The sequence below is a fragment of the Eutrema salsugineum genome, unplaced genomic scaffold, assembly GCF_000478725.1.
Source record: "Eutrema salsugineum unplaced genomic scaffold, Eutsalg1_0 scaffold_13, whole genome shotgun sequence".
Classification (NCBI taxonomy): Eukaryota; Viridiplantae; Streptophyta; class Magnoliopsida; order Brassicales; family Brassicaceae; genus Eutrema; species Eutrema salsugineum.
The window spans coordinates 7,942,334-7,965,311 of NW_006256885.1; the positions used below are offsets into that span (position 1 = coordinate 7,942,334).

The 22,978-nt window shown below is 32.5% G+C and overlaps 4 protein-coding genes across 5 annotated transcripts; 2 read left to right on the forward strand and 2 right to left on the reverse strand.

Moving 5' to 3' along the window:
- Positions 1 to 98: 98 nt before the first annotated feature.
- On the reverse strand, positions 99 to 1,963 carry LOC18024415 (phosphoglycerate mutase-like protein AT74). The gene is made up of 2 exons (XM_006408042.2): positions 1,318 to 1,963; positions 99 to 781 (listed from the first exon to the last, which is right to left on the reverse strand). Exons 1-2 carry the CDS (start codon positions 1,763 to 1,765, stop codon positions 291 to 293), a joined length of 939 nt encoding a protein of 312 aa, XP_006408105.1. The 5' UTR covers positions 1,766 to 1,963; the 3' UTR covers positions 99 to 290.
- A 3,773-nt stretch (positions 1,964 to 5,736) lies between these two features.
- On the forward strand, positions 5,737 to 10,599 carry LOC18024416 (sugar transporter ERD6-like 10). Its single transcript, XM_006408044.2, has 18 exons — positions 5,737 to 6,091; positions 6,226 to 6,288; positions 7,179 to 7,268; positions 7,414 to 7,473; positions 7,577 to 7,642; positions 7,749 to 7,814; positions 7,932 to 8,007; positions 8,107 to 8,171; positions 8,310 to 8,402; positions 8,484 to 8,564; positions 8,669 to 8,753; positions 8,873 to 8,916; positions 9,005 to 9,067; positions 9,372 to 9,431; positions 9,533 to 9,586; positions 9,679 to 9,738; positions 9,850 to 9,964; positions 10,217 to 10,599. The coding sequence occupies exons 1-18, from the start codon at positions 5,948 to 5,950 to the stop codon at positions 10,336 to 10,338; spliced, it is 1,407 nt and encodes a 468-aa protein (XP_006408107.1). The 5' UTR covers positions 5,737 to 5,947; the 3' UTR covers positions 10,339 to 10,599.
- Positions 10,600 to 12,427: 1,828 nt separating this feature from the next.
- LOC18024417 (sugar transporter ERD6-like 9) lies at positions 12,428 to 17,023 on the reverse strand. Of its 2 annotated transcripts, XM_024159315.1 has the most exons (17): positions 16,812 to 17,023; positions 16,150 to 16,212; positions 15,953 to 16,042; positions 15,783 to 15,842; positions 15,632 to 15,697; positions 15,466 to 15,531; positions 15,283 to 15,358; positions 15,098 to 15,162; positions 14,893 to 14,985; positions 14,656 to 14,727; positions 14,456 to 14,540; positions 14,311 to 14,354; positions 14,133 to 14,195; positions 13,920 to 14,033; positions 13,534 to 13,593; positions 13,312 to 13,426; positions 12,428 to 12,802 (listed from the first exon to the last, which is right to left on the reverse strand). In XM_024159315.1, the coding sequence occupies exons 1-17, from the start codon at positions 16,944 to 16,946 to the stop codon at positions 12,678 to 12,680; spliced, it is 1,392 nt and encodes a 463-aa protein (XP_024015083.1). In that variant the 5' UTR covers positions 16,947 to 17,023; the 3' UTR covers positions 12,428 to 12,677. The 2 variants fall into 2 exon arrangements, with proteins under 2 accessions (XP_024015083.1, XP_024015084.1); XM_024159316.1 differs by lacking the exon at positions 15,783 to 15,842.
- Positions 17,024 to 20,097: 3,074 nt separating this feature from the next.
- Positions 20,098 to 22,850, forward strand: LOC18024418 (receptor-like cytosolic serine/threonine-protein kinase RBK2). The gene is made up of 8 exons (XM_006408046.2): positions 20,098 to 20,150; positions 20,433 to 20,545; positions 20,675 to 21,082; positions 21,187 to 21,438; positions 21,547 to 21,784; positions 21,892 to 22,027; positions 22,149 to 22,298; positions 22,558 to 22,850. The coding sequence occupies exons 1-8, from the start codon at positions 20,098 to 20,100 to the stop codon at positions 22,726 to 22,728; spliced, it is 1,521 nt and encodes a 506-aa protein (XP_006408109.2). The 3' UTR covers positions 22,729 to 22,850.
- The last annotated feature ends 128 nt before the right edge of the window (positions 22,851 to 22,978 follow it).

A 22,978-nucleotide genomic window follows, 5' to 3' on the forward strand; every position in this document is an offset into this window, starting at 1 on the left:
TCCCTCCAGAGACTTTTTAATGTTTCAGTCGTAAAACAGAGCATTCTTCAACTTTCCTTCACAAATTTGACACAATGAAAGGATCTTTAAATTCCCTGTAATGTTTCTGTGTTATAAGCACGATGTGTATCTGTGGATCACACACAGGTTTCTACAACACTTTTCCACAAACCAAAAAGCTACAAACTAAGAAACCAGAAAGCTTCATCAGTAAATGGTACAAATTTTCAAAATTAAATTTTCTTTTTAAATGTTTTCTTCCCTCTCATGTATACTTTTGTTCTGTAAAATTATCTGCAGCATTTTCCATTGCATAACTCCTCCTCGTTGTTATCTTCTGAATTCGTTAGCAGGTTTACGTTTTTTTCCTCTTCTTCTTCTTTAATGGCCTCATGCTCGCATTCTTTATCGGAATCAGCCAAATGATCGAAAAAGTCACCAAAATACCACTTACAATCTTCTTTCCATTCGCCTTTATGTGCGTGAACACGCCATTTCTGATCTGCAATCATCTCTGGTGACAATCCCCATTTCTCTAACTCTTCCTCTGAGTGATGAATCGCCAAGCTGTAATCACCGCCTTGTCCTAGTTCCATAACTCTGATCTCGCTATTCCCAGGATTGTTTAGTGCCTCAAACTGTTCCACAGTCCACTTGAACCATTTCATCAGAAAGACACGCGATGTTAAACCGTGTGAGACAATCACAAAGTTTAGCTCATGAGACGGGTTGATGTGTAGTCTGTTCATGTCGATGTCTCTCCATAGAGACTCGAGAAAACCTGTAATGCAGCAAAGCAGAGGCCCAAATCATGAGTCTTTGAACTTCTTTCTGTTCATTCACAAAGCCAAGAGGAGACGACAGAAAGACAGAAATGTAACAATTATATGCCAGGACGAGCTTGATCTTTGTTAGGCTTCCATTTTCATGAAACTTCAATTCAATAGAGATTGATGAAAAGGAAATATTCCAATGCTGACTTTCTTCTCACTGATGAAAAGTGACTCTTTTTTTTCAAGACTACAGCGAGTAAAATGCAAAATGAGTTTCAGCAATTTGCAGGATCAACGAATTAACGATGTTTTGATAGAATCATTAGAGACTTTATCACATTAAAGTATTAATCTCAAGCTGTGAGTAGAACCTGGAATCAAGCATCAATAGACTATGAGATCAGAGATCATCAATCAAAACAGATGCATTTGGTTTGTTTGTCATTGTTCTGCTACTTAACCAAAAAATTTACTCAACTATGCATCAAATCAAGAGTGTGAGTAAAAGTAGAAAATTTGGAGCAAGCAGGGAAACGGAACATACTGGAGACGCGATCGAAGACGTCGGCGGCGGATTCTCCCTCCGGGAACCGGTAGAAAAAGCGGCCAAACCTCTCCCTGACCTTTTTCGTCGCTCTCATTCGCTCTTTAACCTGGAAATTCCCAAAATCCTGTTCCCTAATTCGACATTCTTCGCGAACACCAATCACGCGGCGACGCGAGAACGACCGTCCAATCTCCCGGAGCGTAGATCGCGTCCGATCGTACGGGGAAACGTAGAAGTACACGCGCCACTCCGGCGAAGACGGATTGGAGGAGATCAACGCGTGGAGACGGGCTCCGGCTTCCTGCGCCTGAAGCAGACCGGAATCCGTTAACTGGATCTTGTGATCCGGCGTCGTCGTATATGCCGCCGTGTCGAGATTCCCTTCCGATTCGCCGTGCCGTACAAGGATGATCCGCCTCGGAAGCAGTTTGTTTTCCTGACTCATGGATAATGAAACGGAGAAAAACTTTCTAGGGCTTTTTTTTCCCCAGAATTTTCCCGGAATCTAACAAAATTGGTACTGAAACTCGGATCAAATAGAAATGTGAGTATCCAAATTTCACGTCGAATGGTTCTTCGTCTACCCAATTTTTTCTTTCTTCGAAGACTTGGTTTGCATTACCTTCTTGCTCAAGCTTAGCACCACAAAACAAGTTTCAATTTTCTCAGCGTAATTGAGTAAAACTGCACGTATTCACAACTACTACTAATACAGTATTACTCTATATATTCTATTTTTGTTTTTTTGGGTCATCAAATAATGGGCTTGTTGTATCAGAGAATTTAAAATATGTGATAAATCATTAAACTCTATATATTCTTTTTGTTTTTTCCTAATATAGAAAAGCTTTTTGTCTATAACAACGAACAATTCCAATACCAATTACCAAACAAACATATGATAATGTTTAAGCAGTCACTAATAAATTATTATCCACGCCTTCTCCATTCCAACAGAGAGATCCAATCATATGTATATATGTTTATAATTAATTATCAAACTAATTAAAGATTAAAGGTCAATCTGGAAAGTTCCAACGTGGCTTACCACCATCTCTCTTCTTCTTTCCCTTTTTATTATTAAAAGGGTAAAAGTAGCTACTAAACCCAATTGCTATTTTATTATTTGCAGCATATTGTATATATGTTTTCTTTTTTTGTCGGTGTTTGCAGTGCATGTACAAGTTAATTGATTTGTCAATAATAAATCATATTAGTGGAAACGGCAGAAACTTGTTGTCTTAGAAAAACCGTGTGGATTCTTTATTTTTCGAGGTCACAGTATGTAGTTCCAAGATTTGTATTCCGGTAAAAGATTTGTACTCGGGGACGAGCCCAAAAATAAGTTTTTGAAAGCCCGTTGGGCTTCGAAAAAATATCGTTGGGCGTTTTCTATTTTTAGGCCTGTCTAACGTAATCTCAAATTATTACACAACCGTCAGCGAAGAAGTCTAAAATCCTTTCTTTCTTTTTTTTGTCAACCAAAAATTCATCAAGAATTTTCATAGGTTCCTTAAGCTCATTACTTATTCCATTTGGTGTTACATTAACATCCTTTTTATAAGAAAAATAAAGTTGACTCGAAACACTTTAATTTTGATCGAATGATTATAATGTTCCCAGTAGCGTGGATCTTACTCACGTTCAACAACGGTTCGCTATTCCAAACATTTACAATAGATATTACTAATTTACTGACCACAGCAAATGATTTTGGTTTTCTGTCATTATTCGTATAATGTTGACAACTAACAACTACTCATCAATTTTTAAAAAAAAATTATTACACATTGAATATGTTTAGTTTTGAAGTTTTTTTTTTTTTTAATTCCAAAAATCAACTATACATTTGGACTAAAATTATGAAATATTTTGTTTTAAACACTGATCCAACTATCCAATTTGGGATACGATTTGTAATAAAGTCTTCACTACTAATTCGACCCAAAAAAAAGTCTTCACTACTAATAACAATTAGAGGCAGACGATATATTCTCTCAAACTCTTTTTAATAAAAAAAAACATTTCAGAAAAAGAGGGATATTTTCTATGAATGATTGGTAAAGTACATTTGTAAGAAAGATCATTAGATATGTAACACGTCACTATTACGTCCAATGAAATGTGATTCCTACTTAATATCTAACATGTCTTGTTCCATAAAGATATGCCAAAATATAAATGTGCGTTTGAAATAAATCAACATCCTATAACAAGAAAAAGGGAAAAAAAAACACTAAAGTTTGCTAACCCGCAAGTCTTTAGATCATGGAATTCGATATATAGGTTTCTGTCCTTTTCACTCTTGATTCCTTTCAGACATATTCTTTCTATTTGAGAAAAAAATAAAAATGTATCTGATAAACAAGCCTAGATTTCGGTTATTTTAATAAATATTAATTTGTTTCTAGTAGTATTATTGAGCTTTCTTACATAACATTAATGAAAATGTAAGGAAAGTAATATATGGCTTTGACTTTGTAGATCAAAAAGTTTGGGAAAAAAGTTAGAGAGAGATAGTAGTAAGCTTACACTCAAACTATAGTTTTTGAAGACAACAAAAGCTAAAGAGAGGAGGAATAAACATGTTTAATTTAATGTTTACCACCTGCGATCTAATATTATTGTTCAGAGTTTTTTTTTTCCCCTCATTATTGTTGAGAGTTTAAAACTATGTATTTTTGAATCAGGTAGACAATATTGAAGCAGACAATTTAACAAAAAGAATTAGAAGATAGTATAACTTTGAACAATCATACGCTTATTTTTATAATTTTATCTATTCTTCTTATCGGAAGTCAAAAAGTAACCTTTGTATATACAACAATAACATAAAAGATCTTGTTTCCATATACAAGAAGTGGTCCTCGAACTTTTTTTGTTGATATGGATACCAAACAGAGCAATAATGTTTACTAAACCGGACCGCGCGCTACTGCTGAAAGAACCGCAAAATGAACCAATGCTTACAAGGGATGGGTATGGCGTATGGGTAGTCCACAATTGGACAACCTCGTCAGTATTATGCAATAATACAAATTTAATATACATCACTTGATGAAAATTATAAAAAAGCACAATTTGTTATCATATCACGTGGACAAATAATTTAGCTACTGATGAGAATGAAAAAAGGAAGTAATTAAATAATTAATGAGAGATGGGTGAGAGCTAATGATCTGGAAACGTAACGTGTCCCGTGGGGTCTCGTATATGTCTCAATTGTCCACCATGCTTTGATGGTTAACTCTACACCATCTTCACCAATCATTCGTGTCAACGATTTTTTTAGGATGATAGTACCATATGAAGACGCAAAATAAATGATATATATCAATACATCATAATCATGTTGATTTCAAGATAATATTTTTAAGTCATAAGAGTTATATGAAACATTGATTTAGCACTTCGTTGAAATGGTTTTACGAGATTTTTTAGTAGTTATTTACATAATATTTTTAAGTTCGTGGTCATTTAGTTAATTATGATATTGAACAATAATAACTAATAAGTAAAAACCATGCACGTCTACAGTTTTTGCTTACGACCATCGTAATCGTTAGATCGACCGTACCGATGACTTGAAAACACATATGCATGACTCTCATAAACCAATTATTTGTTTTAAAACTTTCTTTAGGCACAAAAATTTTTTTTTACCTAGTATTGCAATTTGCAAATTAAAAGATGATTAGGTAGGGTTTACCCTTAATTATGATAAAATGAGAACGTTAGCTAGCCAAACAAAAACTCTGCTTAATCTTGTGGGAAAAATATGTCTTTCGATGAAAAGTTTGTCGTTAAACTTATCTCTGTCTGAAATTATAGAAATTAAGAAACATTATTTTAATTTTGAAAATTACCATCGCCTGTTACTATTATTTTTTTGTTTACAGAAATACATCAATTTTTTTACAATAAGATCTGGAGACAATAATGTTTTATAAATCTTTCAAGAGTTCTACCTAAGAAATTAATATTTTCGAAAAGCAAATCAAAATATTCGACGAAACAAATAGCTGTATTTTATTATATTAGGGAAACAAATTTATGAATAAATATCAAAATAAATTTGAGAAAGTTCCTTAAACTTTTCGATTTATTTCTTAGTTTAGTTAATTATATTAGGAGAAAAGAATATCTATGTAGTTATGGATAAATTTATTTGTGGTAATGTTTCTATGCTAATATTAATATCTTACGATTCAAATTTATCAACTTAATATTTTATATTATTTAAGTATTACAAAAACGTAAAAGAAAAGAACAGAAAAACGTAAAAAATTGTATTCAGCACAGATAGTGAGCTAAATTCACTTCGATGCATTCGACTTGTCGTTATTTTTCTTAATAAAAAGGGACAAACGTAGCGATATTTCTATATAAAACAAATATGATGTCAGAAAGAAAGAAAAAAAAAATTCGAGAACGTGTTTTATAACAAGCCCACTTGTGCAAATCAAGAAGCACTTGAACCCCACAAGTAAAAACGCTCTCCCTCTCTCATCCTCTCTCTGTTTATATCAACCTTTGTGGGGAGAATTCAGAAAAGAGAGTAAAACAGAGATAAGAAAATCTCTGGAGATTAAAGAAATTAAGAGAGAAGACAAAAGAAATCGTAAGAATGGTGGTGGAGGAAGATAGAAGCATGGAGGAAGGACTTATTCGCCAAAGGCATCAAAACGACAGAGATGATCGTCGTATCACCGCGTGTGTTATCCTCAGCACTTTTGTCACTGTTTGTAGCTCCTTCAGCTTTGGCTGTGCTGTTAGTTTCTTTCTTTCCCACTTTAACCTTAATTACTTGTTTGAGGGGGGGGGGGATCATTTTCCTATAAATTTCTTCTCAGTTAGTAATCAAAGTGACATAATTATTGATTAGTAATTACTTGGATTTTGTAGAGTGGTTATACTTCAGGCTCTGAGACTGCGATCAGGAAAGAGTTAGACCTTTCTCTTGCAGAGGTATGTATCTTATCTTCTTCTTTTTTCTAAAAGCATTGACTTCGATCAAATACCCGATTGATCAGGCACAAAAGCTTAATTAAATTCATTATTACTTGTGAATTTTCTTGCGTGATTAGTAAATTATCAGACCCCAACCCACAAAACAGTTAGGTATTGAAAAAAAAAAAATCAAATTGATAATTATATGCAGTTACATATAAAAATAATAGCAAACTATAAAATGTCCTTGTGAAAAAAAAAAAAGTGAATTATTGTGGTCGAAAGTCTACAAGTACAGAAAAAATCAATGCTACGAAATATGTGGAGAAGAAGACACTGATGCATATGAGATACGCAACTTATAGTAGTATTCTATTAAAAATGATTATTATTAGAAGTCGAAATAAATAGCTGTATTTTCATGTATATTTGTAATATCATTTGTTATTCCACAAATCAAATACTAATATACGGATAGTAACTAATCAAAAGAAGACACGAGCTTACTTAGCTAAAAGATAGAAATGATCAAATTAATTATTGCTTGTATTAACGGATAAGACCATATGGGCTTTATCATTCTAATAGTGAACTAGGGTGTGCTTGACGCAATCAATTAAAATGGAACAGTTATGTTAAATATAGTTAGAGAGAAGATTCATTGGTTAAAACCCATTCTGACTAATTGAGCTTATCAGATTAATGGACAAAATGAAAAACTTGTTGGTTTGATCGATATACTAGAAACCATAACTTTCAAATAATATTCCTGGTCCTGGAAATAAAAGATACATACAAAACTAGATAAAACTAAAATACAAGACGTGCTACCACTATATAGCAAAAAAAAAACTTCCAAACTCTCTAAAAACCTTGAGGGTAATTCGGTACTTTTAATTATTATCCAGTTTTCGGCGTTTGGGTCCTTCCTGAATTTGGGAGCTGCATTGGGGGCCTTTTGCAGCGGTCAACTGGCAGTCACCATCGGCAGAAGACGCGTAATCACTCTTTTACCCTTTTTCAAATCATATATATGTAATTGTTAATTTATAACACTGTTCTTGAAACTCTTTCTTCAAAGTGTTTTTCGTAGCTCTAGAGACTAATTTTATAATTCCTTTTCTTGATGATCAATGATTAAAGACGTTGTGGGCCTGCGATTTGTTCTGCATTTTTGGTTGGCTCTCCATTGCTTTCGCAAAGGTATAAATCCGAAAGCAAACAAATAAAACTCAATTATATTTCTATAAGAATTTGGTCTTCAAAATATCTTAAGTAAAGATTTGAACTATGCGGAAACAAAAAGGATGTCTTGTGGCTGGACGCAGGAAGAATTTCCTTGGGCATAGGAGTTGGCTTGATTAGCTACGTGGTAATTAAGAAGTTATTCATATTAATTTCAACTTTACTACTGAATTTTATTGATTTAGTTCAAATTTCTCAACAAGAGTATTTTTTTTATTTAATATCCAAACAAGGTCCCTGTCTATATTGCGGAAATCACTCCAAAACATGTTCGTGGTGCATTTACTTCTTCAAACCAGGTAATCACATTTCATTTTTTGCTGGTTTCAATAAGGAGAAAAGCCTACTCCGAATAATAAATATTTATATTTTACCTTTTTATTGTAACCAATTAATCTTTGTTTTTTATTTTATAGCTTTTTCAAAACTGTGGAATGTCCATTATTTATTTTTTTGGGACTATAATTAATTGGCGAGTTCTGGCTATTATAGGTAACGAAATATTTGATCTCAGCATCTTAATTTTTGTTTATTTCACTATTACATAAAGACCGTATAAATTTATAATATGTTATTCATTTTCCGGTTCAGGTGCTGTTCCATGTCTCGTTCAAGTGGTCGGAATATACTTTATACCGGAATCTCCAAGATGGCTGGTTGGTATTTTCTTATATATGTTGTATGTATATATATATATATATATATATTGCATGTCAACTTTAAAATATGACCAAAATATTCAAAGGGAGTTTCTTCGATTATCTAAATTTATAGAATTGTTTTTGTCTTTTTAGGCTAAAATCGGCTCAGGTAAAGAAGTTGAAAATTCGTTGCATCAACTTAGAGGAAGAGATGCTGATGTTTCAGGCGAAGCAGCTGAAATTCAGGTATTTCTACAAAAATTAGCTATTAAATATTACTATACTTAAGAAAAATCATACTAATATGCTTGCTATGTTTATTTTCAGGTTATGACAAAAATGCTCGAAGAAGATTCAAAGTCGAATTTCTGTGACATGTTTCAGAAAAAGTATAGACGAACTCTTGTGGTACGGTAACATATATAAATAAGAGAAACACAGAGTGAAAAAGCTAATTATGTATTGATTTTACAGTTGATGAAAGTAATGAATTTTTTTTTTGTTATTTACAGGTTGGAATTGGTTTAATGTTGATACAACAATTATCTGGAGCTGCTGGAATCACATATTATTCGAATGCCATATTTAGAAAAGCTGGTTAGAATATCAAAACTCTCATTACTGTTTATTTTTGTACCTTCGTATAGATGCTTACTTCTTACTTCTTAGTAATACTGATTAATTAATAATATACATAAATTACATATTTTATGCAGGCTTTTCAGAGACACTCGGATCAATGATATTTGGTGTGTTCGTTGTGCGTACCTTATAATCAATTCTATTTATCTAATTTCCTCAATCTATATTGAGTTTACTTTTAATGTTTTATTTTCTAATTTTTGTAGATCCCAAAAGCCTTGATGGCTGTAATTTTTGTGGACAAATGGGGAAGACGGCCACTCCTATTGGTTAGATAAATATTCATTTCAATAAGCAATTTAATATTTTCTCTATTTCAAAATAATTGATGTGTAGCTTTTTACGTATAGATTGATAAAATTAAACTAATTTTTTCTAAAAATAAATAGTTTATATTCTACCTAAACACTATTAAACACATGATAAAACAAAATATATAAATAAATAATAATAAAATATCTTAAATTTGAGACATTCTTTCTTCATATATTAGTAATTTTGAAACAGAGAAAATAATATACTATTTCCAAAATATATATATATATATAAATAAAATTGTAAAAATTATTGTAGGCTTCAGCTGCTGGAATGTCAATCGGATCCTTGGCTATTGGGGGTTGCTTTACGTTACAGGTTACTCTTACAATTATTATTTGTACATTGGAGTAAAATGTGATAATCAATATTATTACATTTTTTAGCTAATCTTTCTTTTTAAATATGGGGATGATCAGGGAATGAATATTCTTCCTGAACTGACTCCAGTGTTGGTCTTCATATTCATACTGGTAAGATCATTCTTCATTTAATTCACATCTATACTTTATCGGAATTAATTCGTGATAAACTGATAATATATCTAAACCTACATTTTTATTAGGTCTACTTTGGATGTTTTGCCATCGGTGTAGGAGGGCTACCCTGGGTCATTATGTCTGAGGTAAATAACTTCAAAACTTTAAAATGAAATAAGTTATATATTTTTGTTAAAGTAAATAATGAACATTTGCGAGTGAAAAAAAAGAGTTTATTATGTTTCTGTTTTGTGCAGATTTTTCCAATAAATATTAAAGTTTCAGCAGGGACAATAGTGGCGTTAACCTCATGGACCAGTGGGTGGTTCGTTAGTTACGCTTTCAACTTTATGTTCGAATGGAGCGCACAAGGTCCTTATTTTCTCTACTAGTATTTCTCAATTAATTTGAATAACGGATGACTAAAAACAATAAGATCAGTCACCTAACCTTTTGAAAACAAAATCTAACGAAACGTACATAATAAAGAGTCACCTAACCTTTCATCGAAAAATGATTTTGTTTTTGTCTTATTAGCGTTAGGTATCCTAACTTTTTAGTTACATTTTTTTAATTTCAGTTATGTCATTTACTTATTGTTTGTTATTTATAAAACTTAAATAGGAACATTTTACATATTTGGGGTTGTCGGAGGAGCATCATTGACTTTTATTTGGTTTCTCGTGCCGGAAACCAAAGGACAGTCACTGGAAGAATTACAAGCTTCGCTTACGGGGACAACCTAAATTAAGCACACATTTATATTATAATTGTTTGTTAAAAAAATATTTAATGATCCAAGCGGCTATGCAAATGATAGATTTATTTTGTAATTATCATTAGCATATTCTTGATAGTGATATTATACCCTCTCTCTTTTTTTTTATCCTTTGCTAAACAAAGTCGTATCCTAGTTGTAAGACAAATGTGTATAGATGTCTTACAATTAGAATATGTCCAGTTGTATTTTGTGTTAAGGTATATGGATTTTCAATTCAAAATTTATTGGTAATCAGGGGTTTTTCCAAATTTCTTATATACTACTCAAATTTCTTTCAATTTCTATTGTGAAAGATTTCTAACATACGTTTTCAATATATGTATATATATATATATACTATACTATACTATACTATGAAAAAAGGTATATATATACTATGTAATAGGCGGTTTAATATGTATTTCGTAGACAATACAGTCATTCAAAAGCTATAAATATACTTTATGATAGATGAGTGCTATGATATACTATAACAGATTATATAATATTTTTCAACAATTTCAATGATGTGGTTGTTGTTTGCTTGTAACGTTCAACCGTTAAATCCGAAATTTAAAAAGTATAATATTGGTATGATATTATATTTGCTTGGTCGGTCAAAAATATTAGTATATTGTCTTCCTGAGGTTATTCACTCTTATCCATAACGTCTAGTCTAGAGAAACCATTAATCATATTGACAATATATTGATCTAGTATTATAGTTTGTTCTTTTTGGGAAGTAACTTCACTAGACACGTCTTCCCATTGGGGATCGGTGCGTCACAAAATGAGCAAAAGTCTCTTTTAGTTAGAGGAGTTGGAGTAAAAAGATTGAAAGGCCCAGAAAATCATAGGGACAACAAAATGAAATAAGTTTTATTAATCACTCAAGATAAAAATCATTGCCAATCTAAATCGGGACAACAAAAATCATTTTGGTAATCCCTTTCGAAGGGACAACAAAAATATGCATTTGACTTTTCGGTAATCCCTTTCGAAGTAACGGAGTATAAGTCTACAAAAGTTTTTTTTTTTTTTAACAAAAGTCTACAAAAGTTATTCGCAAACTTCTTGATGAATGGTTTATTAAAAAACATTATTTTTCCGAAAAAAATGCGTAATGATATGCTATTAATGTTATGCTTGATCAATCAAACAATTTTTGAATGACATTTAAGAGTAACGAATCAGCTCTGAGATAAAGTATGACGTGGACTGAAAGACATTTATTAAAAATGTAGGAGTCCACAAACAGAGACACGATAGTAGAGAAACATTACGTATTGCATTAAATGACAGAATTAGTTGTATATAGGCCTTCTCGAGTGATGTGCCAAGAGAAAGCTAACATTCATTGAACCAGGACTCAAAAAGAAAGGCATATGTATAAAGATCTTGCGTTGTGCCCACGAAAAACGTGCCGGCTTTCAACTTCACCTAAACATCACATCAGTCATTGTATTATGTTTCCTATTTTAGGTTAAAAGATTTCGTTTGGTTCGGCTCGAATTTTCCCGATTTAAGCAATTGACCTCAAGCCAAAAGTTTTCCTAGCAAGCAATTGACCAAGAAAATAAAGATTATTGGCACAACTGTCGGCATGATCATGAGCAGGCATAGAATTTGCAAAATTCAATCAGATTCGGTCGGTCTCACACCCAAAATTAGCAACTTTATTTATTTATTATTATTACCTGGCTAATCTAGAAGACTAAAAACCCCACAGAAACTATTAGACTACACTTAGTTTGTATTTATCAATATTTCTTTGTATATAATGATATATAATCTGATTGGTATAGATCCTTGTTAACCCTCAATCTAAGCTGGTTTTCACCCATGGGCTCTAATCTAAATCCCAGTCTGTTCCACTATGACAACCCTAGCAGGTTTACAATTAAATTATAGCATGGGGGTTGCACATATAGCTACTCACCTAAGATGTTTTATAGCTAGAAGGTTGCAATATTCCAAGCATGTAGTAGGAGGAGTATTACATTTTTCGGTCTATAATGATGGCTTAGCGTCATATAATTCTATGCTCCCAGAATTGAAAACTAGCAGAATGGAAATGACATTATAAAAAATATAAAACTGGCAGAATGAAAATGATATATGTGGAAGAAATAGAAAAGAGAACCAATATTACAAAGGATAAGAGTCGACCATTCGTTATGAAGACGGGATGATCCGTTTTCTGATAGACAGTATGATCCTACATAGAATTTATAATAATGAATTTGGAAAATAATCGCTATATATTGTTCCTTTGTTTGTATTGAATATTTAAACTTACGAAAAAAAAGTATAGGATATTTAAGATCAACTTAAAGTGTTAGCACGTGGAAGTTGGATTTCTTCCAAGGTTAATCCTCGAGTCTCAGGCACCAGACACCACGAGAAAACAATTGTTAATCCACTTATCATGGCGAATATACTGAAAGTCCCTGCAATTAAAAGTTACAAAACCAAAATGAGAATCTTTAATTTCATAAATTATATAAGAACTCAAAATATATCTAAGCAACTCGAAAATATAGTTCCATCTAAACTTACATCGAATGTTCAAATTAAATGAGAGAAAATAAATTATATTTCCTCCGTTTTACAAAGAGTGTCGTTTTAAGGTTTTATTTTTGTTTTACAAAAAGTGTTATTTTATATTTTCACTGCAAAATTTTAAATAATATTTCAGTTTTAACCTCATTGATTTAATGTATTAATTAAAGAAAAAAGTTATTTAATGCATTATTGAATGACAAAGTAGTATTTTTAATAATTTTCTTAATAAATATGAAAAATGTCAAAATAACACTTTTTGTGAAACGGAGGCAATATAGGTGTGTGAATATACATTCAAAATTTGGTTTTGTAACGAATCTCTAATATTGGTTGATAAGATTCTTACAGAAAAAAGAACTAATTAGGTGCAGTTTATATAGTAGTATTAACGTACCGGTTTGGCTCCAAATAATCATAAAATTAAAGCAGTAGCTGACGATCCAACCAGTAAACCAATTCGTTATAGTTACTAAACTCCCAGCTACTACTTTCATGTCCATCGGAAATATCTAAACATGAAAAAGAGATACTATCAATTACAAAATAATCAATATGGCAATGTATAAAAATTTAACAGTTTAAAGATACTAAAAAGTTTGCTTAAGTGTGCATGTACCTCAGACATTATAACCCATGGTAGCGCTCCTAGTCCAGCTGCGAACATCATATTGAATGTCTGTTTGGATCATGAATTTTATTATATTTAATTTATCACATTTTGAAATATACATATAATCTACCACACTGAAAAAACAACAAGAAAACAGTATGTAAAACTAGGATTTTTTTTTACGATTATAACTTACGTCCACTTAATTGCCTCTGAATAAGTTTATAATTAAAACAATTCAGATAATTCAGCTGTACTACTTTAACTGAAAAAGGAAACCAAAAGGAAGACAAGAAGAGATTTTATTTTTTTGGTCGTCGACAAGAGAAGATAAGTATTGGTTTTTTGGTTTTCCTTTAGTTATTCAAATTAATAAATTCGACATCACTTACCAATATTCCTATAAATGCCATAGTGGGAGTGAACTTTACAATCCCAGGGACACCTTTCAATCCAAACGATAATGCAAGAGTGATACAACTTAAAGATATCCCAAATGCCGATGCCTGCAATTTGTATATATTTTTGGTCTAGGAAAATAATTTTATTAAACTAATTAATCTATTAACAAACTAAAGTACGTTTAAAAAAAAAAAAAATCTAACCATCAGAAGCGGTCGTCTTCCCCATCGATCCACAAGTATCAGACCCAATATAGCTTTTGGTACCTATCGTGTCATTGAAGGCAATAGGGTTACAATTTCATAATTTAAAATGATGCAATCATCGTAAGGACCAAAATATATAGGGGTCAAAGTGTAAATAGCTACGAACAAAACGTACCACGACCATAGACAAAACCGTCATTCCAATCCGAGAAGGGAATCCTTAAGAATTAAAAGTACTAATTATTTTATCATTTATAACAAATGAAATCGAGTTACGTAATAATCATAAAAATACATAAAATAGATATATAAAATTTTACCGGCAAGTTCAAATATGCTGCCTGCGTAATACGATATTCCTGCACTTCCAGATAACTGCTGCAGAAGCATCAAACCTATACCGATCTAAATATAATTAATTAACCAAAAAACGAAAATCAATTAGTTATATGCATTTGGAACCAATCACTTTAATAATATTTTTTTTTTTTTTGCTAATGAAAGAAATCCCTTTTCTTACTGTAAGTTGCCGAGAATATTTCTTTTTGAAAAGACTGCGCATGCTGATATTCGCGGTGGCATCAACAGAAATCTACAAAATCCATATAAATATATGAGTAATTTTCCATGAAGAAAAATATAAAATAATCGGTACGTATCTTCCTAAAATGAGATCCAGTTTTCTGCGTAATAATTATATAGAATTATTTCATATCTAATTTTCAAAATGATTTTATAGTTTATTACGTATGTATACCATAATTTCACGACTTTCCCTTATAACATCAGCTTCTTTTCCTCTTAATTTCTGAAGAACAGCTTCACATTCTTTGTCGCGGCCTTCTTTTGCCTAAAAAATCACAATGGTTTCCTTTCTTTTTTGCTTGTCCTTTTCTTAAATAAAAAATTTCAGATAATATAATAAGGGAAATGTATAATATGGTTCATATGATATGACTCACCAACCATCTTGGAGATTCGGGGATGAAAAACAATCCAAAGAACTGTATCATGCACGGAATAATGCCTGAAGAAGTTGAAGTCTGGTTATAATTTTATAGAAGAAATGAAACTTAATCATCAATAAGTAATATACGTAAGTGAAAATTATGAGATTAATAAAAGAATAGTATTGGGAGAGAATCACCAATTAGGGCTATCGTTCTCCATGACATGGAATTTCCAAGGTAATATGCGGTTGCGAGCCCACAGTTTTGCAACAGCTTCAAAATATTAATTTTAAAATTATTAGCTAAACGTACATCAATATATATATATATAGTCTATACATTTGAAGTTTGATTATAGACTATTTATATGTATACATTACCTGGTTGCTAAATGTAAAAGTGCCTCGCACATTTTTGGGAGTTATTTCTGCGATATATACTGGAATCTATATAACCCAATGAAATATTAACAAACTAGGATTATTACAAGTTTAGAGATGGTAATTTCATCTTTTCAAATTAAGCCAGAAAATTTAACTTAATTACCACGTAGCTAATGAGACCAACACCAATTCCCACAAAGAATCGCCCGAAGTCTAGCCAAATTATATTCTATTGGAAGATAAATTAATCAAGATTAGAGCGCAAGCTTATAAAGTAAAAATAGAATTAGATGGCTTGTGACTTGTGAAGAAACCTCGGCTAGTGAAATTACAAGCCATCCACTTATGCAGAATACCTCCGCGAGCCATAAAGTCTAAGAAATCATTTAGAAAAAAAAAAGTGTTTAATTTAGAGGTATACGATTAAGTTAACAGAAATATTAAAAGTATGGGGGTGAAATTAAAAAATCAATGAATATCTAACCATTTTACGACCAAATGCATCAGCACTTTTGGCGCTAAATATTGCACCGATCATTCCTCCGAAAGTCAATAGCGAACCAAATACGGAAAACTGTGAAATATATTCCAACAACTAATTAAACTTATATTTATAATACTCTGAAAGAAGATAGTTATGAACATATATAAATAAATATAGTGTAATAGATAGAGACTTACTTGTGCGATAGAAAGATCAAGATCTTCCATAATAGAGGACATTGTACCGGCGGTATAACCTAACTGATTCCGATATAAATCACTTAATTACATGAATGTTGTTGTATATAAACCAAACACATGCACTTGATATATTTTGTTTGCAAAACCCATTCTGGAATTCTAGAATAGATCATTTGAAATACTTCACAAAACATATAAAGTAAATAAACAATTTTATTTTATGGAAAGATCGTGGCTAGCGGTATGACCTGTCAAAAAAAATTTCTTCCAATTCTCCAATATGTAGAAATTTTGATTTTGATGTCTGAAGACTCTAAATCGAAGGACTACGAAAAAACACAACCAAAATTGATAGTAAACGTATAAAGTTTCAAAATTAAGTATGTCTACTAGAATTGTCACTTATGGTAATTTCCAATCGCTATGGATCCAAATTCTTTTAAAACCAACCAATTCGTTATATGCTGAAAGTTTTCAAAAGTATTGTCTATTGAAATGCAAAAGTCCACAAGAATATACATTTTTGTGTTTTTCTAATTGTATGTCACCACAATTATAAGATTTCTCGAAAAAATTCTTCAGATGCTGAGAGGGATGAGGGATGAGGGATGGGAACACACTTTCGTTAAAAAAAAAGGAAGAAAGAGATGGGAACATACTGCAACGCCAAAGGTAAAGGAGGCAGCGACAATGATGAAAGTGGTGAAGACAAGAAGTGGAGTTGTGTTTGCAGATGTTTCTTCTCTTTTTACCAGTAACAATCCTTTCTCGATCGTAATATTCTCTCCCTCCATTTTCTTAACCAAAGTCTCAAACACTAGTACTGAAAAAAGGCTACAAAGCTCAAGTACAAGAAAAAAACAGAACAAGAGAGATTGAGATAATCTGAGCATTATGCTTTCTCTTTATATAGATTTGTTTACACGTTAGATGCTTTGACTTCTTTCTTTACTGTAGTATATATTCAAACTTTAAACACGAGAATGATTATATATTTAGTGCACTTTTATGGGAAGTTTCTGAAATGAGATTGTAGAATTTTTCGTGCTCAGATCTCTACTATTATTCTTATTAGTTATTATTTCTGATTATAGAATCCCTTGACAGAAATCTCTGAAATAGAAATATTCTGAAAATCGTAATTAAATTTGGAGCCATCTATCATTCTATTTAACGAAGTTCTGTTTTGTTAGGATTCATGCTCAGTATAAAATTCTTAATTTGGTTGATATCTTGATATTGGAAAAAAAATGAGAAAATAATGACTCCCTTTTTAAAAAATTATGAATTTACATAGGCGAGAAAACCATTAAAAAATACTATATTTTGTTTTCATTTTATTTCTAAAAGTCACACAAAATATTTGGGAACCTTTTCTAAAAATTTAGGATGTGTTCCTAAAAACATATGTGGTATTTTTTATAAAAAAATATTGATATTAGTTACTATCTTAATAGTTAGATTATGGTTATTACTATTACTATTGATTTATATGATGAGACTAGGCATTTTAGTATCGTCCCTGTACATTTTATATTGTTAATATAAAAAATCAGCATGTAAAGACTAATCAACCAAATGTGTAAGAAATAAAAAGAATTTGAAGACTTTATAAACTATGGTATTTCATAACACCTCTGAATGGTATTGGGAGTACACTTGGAAAAAATCAAGACTTTGCTCTTCTTATTTCCCTCAACAATTTTGTCTTTTTTTATTGATGTATATAAGACGTGCGTGTGTCATGTGGCCACGTGCCAACCCTAGTCTTCCTTCTAACGTCCATTTTCTTTGGCATGACTAGTTGGCTTGTGTTATTAGACTTAGAAAACACATGTAAATAAGGGCGATTATTTGAAGAAACAAACGTCATATCCGAATATTAAATCATTTTGAGCTTCTAATTCGTATTAATAATTTTTTAAAAGACTAAGAGATGCTCGGATGTGGCTTGCTCTGATCCATATACTTATTGCTAAGCATTATAACAACCAATTTGGCAATCTATTCGATATTTTTTTTATTATCTAATATAGCTAAGCAACTTCAACGACGCACGTCTTCCCATTGGTGGTTATAAATCATTAGATTTAGTAGATCATTTTTTACTTGCTCGCAAAAATTATATTTATTTTCAAATTAAACCGGTGCACAAGGAGAATCCGGTACAAAGAGAGAAAACTATATTGTCTACATAAAGGTGCTTTCGAAAATGAGCCAGACATCGAAATGATGTTCCTCTATACAAAGATGAAAGAAGTTTCTAAGACAAACAAGAGATTTGAGAATGTCATGAAAGATTCCATACATTATATTAGCCACACAAAAAAAAAAAAAAAAATCCATAGATTCCTTTCTAAGAATTCTTTGTGTTGATTGCTCGAATCAGTTAAAGCAAATCTGAAGTAATTCGGATCTTGTCCCAGTCCATATCATGTACTGCCAAATCTTCAGCATTAATAGAGCTTGTCTTCCAACACCTCGATGCAATTTTAAAATCGTCGTATAGAAAACTGTTTCATTGGTTATTTCCTTTGTGGTGTTTCAATGTCTCACCCTGTCTAAACCCCGCCTCGCTATATCGCCCTATATTGCAACGCCTTGAGTATTTCTCGCACACCCTAAGTCACTGTTCTATCTATGACTGTATATTCACACAATGAGTTTTTGGATAAAAACAGATCCTATATACAATAGACAGGGGCCATAGGGCTCTCTAAGAATCATGGACATGAGTTTTGATGGTTGATGGCACATAGACTGCCTTTTAAAAGCCCATAAAATGAGTTACATGAAATGAAATACACATATGATATTTTTCTTTGTTTACGTTCTAATTGTAAATTGTTTTAAACAACCATAAATAATAAAAAACTAGAAGGACTGCTGTATAAAAAAATACAAGAAGGATTTAAATGACAATATAATTTTATTTGGATTTGCACTTGGCCACATGATAGAACAGAACAGTGCCTACCAAAATTTTCATAAATGATCGATTTCCCCTTCTCTTACACAACATTGATGGATTGAGCAATCACTTCCAAATGATTGTTTTGGTGACTGTTTCAACCATTCAAAAAGTAACAAACTGTCTTGAAATAGTACTTTTCTTTTGTCAATTCCTGAAACAATGCTATAACATCAAAATCCATCAACATCCATACATCAAATCAAAAATCCTCGTTATATTTCCGACAAAAACAAAACAATTATTTGGTTGCAAAGCAATAGAAGCAATGCAGGTTTTAAGGCAGACTTTCTGCATCATATACACGGAAACGATTCTTATTAGGTTTTCACAAGAAAGTTGTCACACCGACACACACACAAAGAAAGAAGGAAATAAAGGAATGAGTAATCTGTGATTATTATTTTTTGTATTTAAAAAAACGAAAGCTAATTATCACTCTTAAAGTTTTTTACAAGAATAGAAACGATTAATTATTAAAAATTGGAAATTAACTTAGGGAGTTACTCAAATCTGACTTTAACCTTTGAAGACTTTATAACGAATTCTTATATAAATCCCATGGAAAAACAAAAAAAACTCACATCTTTTATTAGGATGACTTTGGATAAAGAGACGACAAAAGAAGCGACTTCTTCGGATCCCTTCTGCAATATATGAAGCTAAGAGAAGTGTCCACTAAATCCAAAGGGAGAAGTTCAAAAGTATTGCCAAATTTAGGATGTAGTCATATAAGAGTCTAATTAATAGCTTAACAAAAAAACTAATAGATGATATCATTGGTCAACGGAAAACAATTAAATTAGTAATCAAATTTTAAACACAAAGACAAAACCTTTTCTTTCGGGTGTCTCGAGACGAACACCAACTTCAAAACTTCCTCCTTTTATTTGTTTTCTATGATCCTTTTGTCTTTGGTTCTCTTAGAATTGTGAGAAAAACCTTAAAAGTTTCCGAGAAAATATAACTCTTTCATGGCGGTAGACAAAAGCAACGAAGCTTCTCCCTTGTGTTCTGCTCTTCCAATGTAATTATCTACTCAAAGCACTTATTCCTCTACGTTTTAATTGTTTTTCTCGTATCTGATTAAGTTCTGTCTGTAGACACGAAATAGATGTCAGAAAGTTAGAAATTTTAACTTATATCCTGCTATTCTTTCATGATTTTCGTTGAAATTACATTATGCAGAATAATAAATAGTTCTTCAGTTTTCATCTATTTTTGTTCTCACTTCCACCACAAAATTTATAAAAAGACTTTTTTTTTTTGTGTGTGTTTGTTCTTTTAATAGATGAATTTTTCGAGGCAGGTACAACTCTAAATATTCAAGTTATGTTACTGAAGAGGATCCACACGACATGATTCATTCGAAAAAACACAAAAGAACAAACGCTTTGCTCATGAATTCTGCTTCAGCGCACGGTAACACCTAACTCCTCTGTTTCCTCTGTTTTCTCCCTCTGTTTTCTTGATGATTGCTTGTACACCAAGAAACCCAGTTTCTTCCCAACGTTTTCACACTTGTCCTTTCCCTCCCCTTTGTGCTCTCAGATTTAAGATTCCTAGAGGTAGAGAAAGAGAAGCAAGATCCTAAATCACCGAGAGGAGCCCTAGAAGCCTGTCTAAACCGATGCTCAATCTCTTCCTCCTCGTCTTCCTCTGACGATCCTCCTCCAACTAGAGAAGCTATCGAAAACACAGACACAGAAGCACGTTGCAAGAATCACAGAGAATCTTCGAATTGGGGAAAGTTCTTCAAGCTGTGGAAACGTAGGTCCATGAAACGCCTCTCTTCTTTCCCTCCTTTAGGCGGTGCTCCAGCGATCTCCAAGAAACGCAACAAAAACGCAGATCCCCACATCGTTGGTTTGAACCTTCACGACATCTACGATTTCCAATCATCTCTACACAGCTTCTCAATCTCCGACCTCGAAATCGCCACTGACAATTTCAACCCCGGTAACGAGTTTTGAATCATCTTCATAAAAAACCTGCTTAATTAAGGGATTGTTTGGTTACTGCGATTACAACAACAAAAAAACGCTACTAAACGTTATTTACAGAAAACATAATCGGAAGAGGCGGTTACGCAGAGGTATACCAAGGAATGTTACCGGAAGGAAAGCTAATCGCCGTGAAACGTCTCACCAGAGGCACACCGGACGAGCAAACAACAGAGTTTCTGTCGGAACTAGGGATTATAGCTCATGTTGATCATCCAAACACCGCGAAATTCATCGGTTGTTGCATTGAAGGTGGAATGCATCTTGTTTTCCGGTTATCTCCTCTTGGAAGCCTTGGCTCTCTCCTCCATGGTTTTTATTTGTCTCTCTATCCTTTAAACTTATAAATGATTTTTTTTTTTTAAATCTCCGGTTTAAGACATACCGGTTCCAATTAATCATCGGTTTGATTTTACGCAGGACCATCAAAAGATAAGCTGACTTGGAGCAGACGTTACAAAGTGGCGTTAGGAACAGCAGATGGACTCTTGTATCTTCACGAGAGTTGTCAAAGAAGAATCATTCATCGAGATATCAAAGCCGATAACATTCTCCTCACTGAGGATTTTCAACCTCAGATTTGCGATTTCGGACTAGCCAAGTGGCTTCCTAAGCAATTGACTCACCATAACGTTTCCAAATTCGAGGGCACATTCGGGTACTGATTTTTTTTTTTTTTTTTCAAATCAATGAATATTTTTCTAAAGGATTCTATTGTATATGATGATTTTACTAGCGAGTTTGGTACGACGACGTATTGATCAGGTACTTTGCGCCGGAGTATTTCATGCACGGAATTGTCGATGAGAAAACCGATGTCTTCGCCTTTGGAGTTCTTCTACTGGAGCTCATAACCGGCCATCGTGCTCTTGACGAGTCACAGCAGAGCCTTGTTTTATGGGTGAGTATACAGACCGGTTTGACACTTTAAGGCTAAACCGGACCGGTTCACAGTCTATTGGACGTTCTTTTTACCGGTCTGGTACAAATAATGTATCTTGTATTTACTTATATGGCCACAGGCCAAGCCTCTGCTAGAGAAGAAAGAGCTAAGACAATTGGTGGATCCATCGCTTGGAGATGAGTATAGCCGAGAAGAGCTTAGCCGGTTAACTACCACGGCTTCTTTATGCATCGAGCAGTCTTCTCTCCTACGACCCCGGATGAGCCAGGTACAACATAAACCCATCCGGTTTCGGTTCTAAAGTGGTAAAGAACCAAATTTTAAATTCTTGTGGAACAAAATTTGGTCCCGGTTCTGAAATCCATACATAGTTTTGAGACATTTTTCTCCTATTCTGAAATTTCTCTATAAGCTACAATTAGGTACTCTAGTTGCCTATTGTGTTATTAGCTAACGGTTAATTCCGGTCTGAACGTCGTTTTGAACCCGGCTTGATTGGTTATTTTTCTCTCTTAAAATGTATTCAGGTTGTGGAATTATTACTAGGCCAAGAAGGTGTCGCTACGACTCCAAGAGAAGTCCAGAGAAAGATGATGAAACGAACGTATTCTGAAGAATCACTAGATGGTATAGAATATAACTCTACTAAGTACTTGAGAGATCTTGATCGCATTCGAGAGGTTGCTTTAGCTTCTTGATATCAAACAACATTATATTATGTATAAGTATCTTTGTTTTTTTTTTTTTTTTTTGCTGCATCGGAGAATGTAAATTATGAATTTTAAGTCTAAATGGCAAGTATGGCCACATTCTTCACAAATTTCTCTTTTGTGGAAAGAGTTTAGCATACTCTTGGTCAATTCCATAATGTGTCTTAATTAAAGGTGGACTCCACTTTTTTTGTTCTTTTTTAACCACCTAATTTATTTCGTTTTCCTTGTTTCAATA